Here is a 7,656-nt window from a genome sequence, read left to right as displayed (position 1 = left end):
GTCTAGGCATCAAAGTAGATTCATATTTTTGGTAACGTTAGCAATATGCGTATATTGCTTTAAATGGCTTCAGAAGATTCATCTCTCCACTTTCATCCTAGAATTGCTCATTTAGTGAGACATTATACTCCCATTATAAAAGGGAAAAAAGACTAAGGTTAAAATAAAATCTATATCTATATCTACATATTTGTATTGTTTGCTACAGTTGCTAAAGTAATTATGACACACGATGCTATGTGGATATAGTGGATGATTAAAGATGAAGTAACTTAGATGGTCACCCTGTTCTCACATCACTTTTCGGCCCTGGACTGTGAGGATTCCTTGTGCCCGAAGATCTCTGCAATGCTGAGCAATCTCTCAGACTCTGGGGGGGTCCGGTGCCGGAGGTAGTGAGCTTTTCTGGCCTTTTCAAACAACTCCAAGTAGGTTGATGTTTGGGGCTTATCTTTGAAGACTCCTCCACCTTCCATGGGATCCAGAGGGGGTTGTTTTGCAGTGGTGTGGTCTGGCCTTGTGTGGGCATCATTTGATCTGGTCTCATCACCGTGCGCCGGTTCACTGTCACCAGCTGGGCCCGAACTGGGGCCTCCGTCGACAGTGTGGGTGGAGATGAATTGATTTTGACAGAGAAGAGAGATGGTCTCATTGGAGCCTTTTCCTTTTGGTGGGTTTATAGACTGTTTCTCTTGGGCTTGCAGCTTCTCTTCTACGAAGTGGGAAGTTCTGTTATTTTGAGATAGTGACTGCCATTTGCTTTTCATGGGGTCCTTGGGACCAATGTGATGGAAAGGAGACATCTGGGACTTGGTTTTGGATCTTCCTTGGGTCATATTTGTTGTCAGTGCGCTGGGAAAGGAGATAAGAAAAAAGTTCTCTCAAAACTGATGAAGAGCTAATATTTAGCATTTTCAAATTGTTAGACCCTGGCTCCTTTTTCTGTGATATTAACTGAGATAATAACATGGGTGAACAGAAGATGAAGGGTGAGAATGGATGGTAACAATGTGAGGAAATGATTTTTCTTTTTGGGGTAAACTTTTTATTTTTATGTTGGAGATTGGAGGATAGCCATTTAACAGTGTTGTGATGGCTGCAGGTGTGCAGCAAAGCCACACAGCCATGCATACACCCGTGTCCATGCTCCCCCAGACTCCACTCCCTTCCAGCCTGCCACATAACACTGAGCAGAGTTCCCTGTGCTATACAGGAGGTCTTTGTTGGTTATCTGTTTTAAATGCAGCATTTCTCTTAAGAAGGAAAGGGCAGCGCATTCTCAGGGGGAGGATGGTTTAAAGAGGTCAGTTGAAAGAAGGACTCAATGGCATATGCATTAGTTTAGTAAGCATCTTCTTACCTAGCTTTGCTAGCCTGCAGAGCTCTGTGCTTCTGCCCTCCCTGTGATGAGAGCGTGAGAACATCTTCTGGTCTCTTCTGACTTCCATTCCCAAAGTAAGAGCAGAGCTTTTTCTTGATGATATCTGCTTTGAGTTAATTAATAGGTGCTATGAGTTCAAATGTGAGTTTCCCAGGTGGCTGTAGTGGTAAAGAACTTGCCTGCCAATGCAGGATATGTAAGAGACACAGATTTGATCCCTGGGTCAGGAAGATCCGCTGGAGAAGGGCATGGCAACCCTCTCCAGTATTCCTGCCTGCAGAATCCCATGGACAGAGGAGCCTGGCATGCTATAGTCCATAGGGTCGGGCATGACTGAAATGATTTAGCACACACATACACAAGTTGAACTATATCCTCCCCAAATGTCATATGTAGAAGTCATAATCCTCAGCACTTCAGAATGTAACCTTATTTGGAGACAGGGCCTTTACAGAGATAATTAAGATGAGGCCATTAGGGGGAGCTGTTGACCAATATGACTGGTGTCATTATCATAAGGAGAAATTAGGACATAGAGACACAGGTTGAGGGAAGGTGAACGGAAGAGACACAGGGAGAAGATGGCCACATACAAACCAAAGAGAGAGGCCTGGAACAGAGCCTTCTTTTCCAGCCTTCAGAAGGCACCACTCTGCCAGTACCTTAGTTTTGGACCGTAGACTTCCAGAACTCTGAGAATACATGTCTGTTGTTTAAGCCACCTAGTTAGTGGCAACTTGGTAGGGTAGCCCTAAAAAACTAACACAGTAAGAGAAGAAGGAAAAGAATGCCTGGACCTGGTTCTCTGGGCAGAGAAACCATATATGAATATCACTGGATCACATTGCTCAACAGGCGGCTCTGGCATGAGGAATGGAAACAGAAAAACCTAAGGTGGTTCTCCAGTGTTTACCTAGAATATGTTATAGAGGATTTAGAAACACTGAGGTCAGAGGTTTAAACTGGCTGGGACCATGGGGGTTTTGCCTGAATGTTTTACTTGGCAAGCATGATGTTCTCAAGTCAAAAGGACTGGGTGTGAGCCATATACAGAGCTGGGGTCCTGCTGTTACATCCGCCTCAACTGTGTGACCTCCTACCCACCTGAGCCAAGAGTTGCAACTGCTGGCCGTGAGTAAGTGGGGTTTTCTCTCTTTGAGTTAGTGTTTCAGAATCTTGTTGTCATAGCTGCTCTAGAGGACCTGGTTTGTTTTCAAGACATCTCATGAGCTGGTCACTTGGAGTGGAAAGTCTTGCACTTGTTTCCTCTAAGGAAAGTGAGTTCCCTAAACCAACACTGGGGTTGGTAGGCACCAGGTAAAGGAAATATGACCAGATAAAGGGCCTCTAATTTGTATTAAACTCCTAATATTCTTTCATCTAATAACTTCTTGGTGAGGTAGTCAAGGCAAGAGATCATCCTTTTGGGGTCCCTCTTCTTCTGTTGTCTTGAGTGTGTCTCTGTGTGTGTGTGTCCCCATCTAGCTATCCAATTTAACAGGAATGTTTGGGTGCCTACTTTGTGCCAGAGATATATTATTGACTCTGGTTTTCTTTACCCTGGACATATAATTAATCATAAAGCTCTGACAATTCTGCATTCTAAATATCTCAAAATGCTGGCCCCCTTAAGATGCAATCTCACTTTCCAAACATCTGAATATACTCATTTTTTTTTTCCCCCACCTAACTAACATCCTAGTTTAGGCCTTTAAACCCTGGTCTGAATTCTGGAATCCATCTATCTGTTCTACCTTAAAGTTTGCTGCCAGAGTGATCCTTATCTCATTTGGACATGTAATCGCCCCATTTCCAAACCCCATAGGGTGAAGTCTAAACTCTTCTGTAAGATCTGTGGAGCTATTCATGATTGGAGACCTTGCCTGCTCCGCTTTGCCTCTAAATATTACACCTGCCCCTTCTGGTACTGAGCAGCTTGTAGCAAGTCATTCTCATGTATGCACATTTGTACACACTGTTCTTAGTGTGTGCAGAAACATTCCATGTCTTCTCATGACAAACTGCCCACCACCCCTCCTTCACTCATCTTCATCCTCTTATTCCTCTAAGATTCTGTTCCTACCCTGCGTCTTTGGGACATCTCACCTGAGCCCCTTTGATAGACATGGGAACCTTCCCACGCTTCTGTTCTACTTTGTAAACAATGAATTTAGCAGTTAGTATTTTCTGATATAATCTTTTGTGAACATAGTTACCTTCTAGTCCACATGTGAGCACTTGAGGGCACAGACCATGCTTTTCATATTTGCATTCTTGCCTCTATTGGAGTTGCTGTAACAGTGTTTTGTAAAATTTGGCCCATGAATCACCTGTCCCCGAGTAATCTGCCTTAGTGTCAACTCAGTTAAAAATGTGGACTTTGAGTCCAATTCCTAACCTACTGATGCAAATCTCTCTAGATGAGGACTGGGAATACATATTTGAAGCAATCCACCAACTAGCATATAGTTGAAACTCAGTAACAAGGTCATTAAAATGAATCATGGGAATGTATTGCCTAATACAGTGCCTGATAAATACTGAGACTTAATTCATATTGCTTTCTTCCTTCTTCTCTAGTCTTACGGTCAAGGAGTCTGAGGCACAGAGAGGATGTGACTTTCTAAAGTACATAGAGACTGAGACCCCTGAATTGAAGCTTTCTGCCTTCTGCCCAGACTCTTTTCACACCCCTATCTGTCAGACAAACTCTCTAGTCAACAAAGACAGCCACCTATCTCAAACATTATCTTTTGAACACCACTTTGAGAATAAGTATCTGGTCTTCAATATTCTTTTTGAGAAATGAAGTGGGATTCGGACAAATGGTTTCTGAGATTCCTTTCCATTCTGTGAGCTCTCATCCTTAGTTTGGTTTAACCGTTTCTTACAGACAGGGAGGTTTAAACCAGAGGAGTTCAGTTACTTGCTCAGTTACTCCTCTTTAGAACCCAAAGCTGGAGGTTGGAAATAAATCCTAGGCTAGACCTCTGGCTAATACTCTCGGCCCTTGTGTCCATATATCAGCTGTGGGAGACCTAAATGATTTTCCATTGAATTGTGATACCTGACTTTCTTCTAGAACACACTACATCATTTTTAGGGCTCCTGCCCCTGCCTTAAGTAAGAAGGGATTATAGTTTGAAGAGCGGAGATAGATAGATCCATTCTATGCTGCATATTAAAATATGATCATTTTATTACGGGAAAAATAAAAATAGTTTCTATAAATTGTATAACTATGGCAACTTTCAACAAAACTGTAGGAGTTTTAATCCTGTAACAATCTTTTACTAATTGATAACAGCAAACAGTTACATGGCACTTATTTTGTATTTACGTACTGTTTCAAATGCTCACTGTATCCTCAAATGACTCCATGAGGTAAGAAACATCAGTTACATTTTATGTTGGAGAAAACTGAGGCAGAGGCAGGTCCAGTAAGCTGCTCAAGGTCTCACTGCCGGTAAGTGATAGAGTCAGGATTTCAACCCTGACAGTGTGGGTCCAAAGTCTGTATTCTCAGCCGCCACAGTTTAATGGATAAAGATGCAATCACTGAGCAGGCAATTTTATTTCCTTATTTTTTTTACTGAATGGTGTAGACAGCTTTGGAAGGTCTGAGATTCTGGATACCATTGTGTAGCCCTTCCTTCTGTGAAGATCAATAGCTTACTAACTAGAAATTGGCGTTTGAAGTTAGTAGCGTTAATCTTGTTATAATTACTAAACTGTAAGGTCTATGTTCATTGGATAGTCTTCTAAGTAACGTGCACATTTGGAAAGGATTATTCACTGGCAACAGAAGGTTTTATGGGAGGGAATTATTATAAAGAATGTGAACTCGCAGCTTCTGGGTAAAGACCCCTCTTTGGGGAAATGACAGAAATACTTGCTCTTTGGCTTAAGAAGACAATGAAATCATAGTACCAATACACAGCAATTGTTTTTGCAAAATTTTCTTATCTAAGCAAAATCTGCAAGCTCTAGTGACGATACACTTCAGAATACAAGAAGGATAAGTTGAGAAATTCACTTTCTGCAGAAGAAAGGAAGACCTGACTCTCAGACTGATGTGTTGGAAATAGCCAAGTGCTCTTTGCTCAGCTGTAGCAGAGGTCACTACTGTTACACACACTGTTACATACACTCTCTGGTCACTAATCCTGGGGAATTTTTTTTGTTTTTACTTCCTTTTCATAAGATGACTTGCACATTAATAGTTACTTAGTGAATGTTTGCTGACCAGGCATAGAAAAGAAGTGAAACCAAATCAACCCAGATATAAGAAAATAGAACACTAAAACTTTAAGCCAGAGAGAGCTCATTGGAAAGACTGGGAGCCTAAGAAGTGTTAGCTCAGGAAGGTTTGCATGCGTACTGCTCCAGGGAGCTGTATCATTGAGGGAGAGAAAGGTGGGCAGCCGAAAATCCAAGTTGAGATCAAAAGTCCTCTTACTGAGTGTCCAGTCTCTGAAAGGCCCTCATCACCAAGTAGGGGGTATTACTCTTGCCTCAGCCAAGCGATGGCTAGCTGTCCTGCTCTGCCTCTCCCCATCCTGGAAGCCTTACCTTGCTGCAGCCTCTGCAGTTCTTTCTGGAGCTGTCTCTGCTCCCTGGTCAGTGACTTCACGTGGTACAGGCAGATATCCTCTAGTCTCTGCAGTCTTTGGCTGAGTCTGGCTTCAGCCTGCTTTGCACTTTTCCTCTCCAGATCGAAGTGCTTATGCAGTGGTCCCCTGACCATATGTCTCTCCATTCTCTTCATGATCTAGAGGCAATAGAACAAGATTCTCTCAGGCTCTGTGTCAGACCTGATAAAGCGAAATGGGGACCCTGACCCTGGCTTTCAATTGGAAGATCAGTGTTTGAATCCTGAGTATTTCTGAATACAAAGCTGTGCAGTCAGATTAAGTTACACTATCAGAAATCTTTCCCCTGTCAACTAAAAAATTACTCACAGCCTTAAAGTTGAGAGTTATGTTTTATTCAGTGGGAATTTTTAGAACTTCAAGCCTGGGGGGCAGCATTTCAAGTAACCCTGAGAAAACTGCTTCGAAGAGGAGGTGCTGTATAACTATATATATTCTAATATATCGTTAGGGTACATAGGAGTTTGCAACAAAGGTCAGGTGGTGGGAACAAAAGATGACTGTTAATAAAAGAAAGTCAGATATCTCAAGTTAAATAATTTAGTGCTTTTCTTTGTATGGGAAGATTCAAGAGCCTGGACTCACTGAAATCATTCCTTTACTCTGCACCTCAGCTATCTGGGGCTAGTATCCTGTGTTTTCATGTTCTGAGTTTCCCCAGGGCTCACTGTGTGGAGTGACTGCAATCTGATAGCTGCTAGATAGCAGATATTTTTTCCTTCCTGAGTTCCCTCAGGGCTAACCAGCTCAGTAGTGGCAATTTCTGATAACTGTGTCAATCTTTGTTTACTGATATGGCAGATAATATTTCATTTATCAGACCTAGAGTAACATGATTTTCCAGTGTAACATGGAAGTATCTAGGGCAAAGTCATTTCTCTGAGCCTCAGTCTCCTTGCCAATAAAAGAGTGATAGATTATAGGCTCTGTATACAACCCCCAATCAGGTTGCTATAAAGATCAAGTGAAAAGTACATGAATAAATTTTAGGGCAAAAATTATAAAAACACTTTACAGATATAAGCCATTATTCACCCTATGAGATAAGTTCCTTGTACTGTTCTTTAAAGACTCCCCAAAAGCCTGCTTAGGGTCCTGGACAGGATCTAGGGACTTAGGACAGAGCCATTCTGGAGCCCCTTCAATTCATTAATTTATGTACATGAGGGTCCATGCGTCCTGTAATCCTACCATGTGCCAGATGCTATGCTGGGGGCTGAGGGTAGTGGTGAATGAGACACAGTTCCTGCTTTCAAAGAACTTTCAGATTTACAACTCTGGAGTCTAATGTTGTTGTATAGCTGCTAAGTCATGTTCGACTCTGTGACACCATGGACTGTAACCTGCTAGGCTTGTCTGTCCATGGCATTCTCCAGGAAAGAACACTGGAGTGGGTTGCCGTTTCCTTATTTCAGGGGATCTTCCTGACTCAGGGATCAAACCTACATCTCTTGTGTCTCCTGCATTGGCAGGCAGATTCTTTACTACTGAGTCATTTGGAGTCAAATGGTACATGCCAAATCTGAACAATCAGTATTTCAAAAGGTGGGGAGAGTGGGATCTGTTGGCTACAAAACAGTACGGGCATCCAGAACAAGTAGTCTGGGTAGCTGAAAGGAGCCC

The 7,656-nt window shown here is 42.4% G+C and overlaps 1 protein-coding gene across 2 annotated transcripts; it reads right to left on the bottom strand.

Annotated features, from left to right (window-relative positions):
* Positions 1 to 296: 296 nt before the first annotated feature.
* Positions 297 to 6,149, bottom strand: CCDC190 (coiled-coil domain containing 190). Of its 2 annotated transcripts, none has more exons than XM_068966674.1 (3): positions 5,954 to 6,149; positions 1,361 to 1,484; positions 297 to 852 (listed from the first exon to the last, which is right to left on the bottom strand). In XM_068966674.1, the coding sequence occupies exons 1-3, from the start codon at positions 6,147 to 6,149 to the stop codon at positions 297 to 299; spliced, it is 876 nt and encodes a 291-aa protein (XP_068822775.1). The 2 variants fall into 2 exon arrangements, with proteins under 2 accessions (XP_068822775.1, XP_068822776.1); XM_068966675.1 differs by having other exon boundaries at positions 1,361 to 1,487; positions 5,954 to 6,140.
* Positions 6,150 to 7,656: the final 1,507 nt, after the last annotated feature.

Source organism: Capricornis sumatraensis, chromosome 2 (assembly GCF_032405125.1).
Source record: "Capricornis sumatraensis isolate serow.1 chromosome 2, serow.2, whole genome shotgun sequence".
Taxonomy (NCBI): domain Eukaryota; kingdom Metazoa; phylum Chordata; class Mammalia; order Artiodactyla; family Bovidae; genus Capricornis; species Capricornis sumatraensis.
This window is presented reverse-complemented; position numbering and strand designations above follow the sequence as displayed.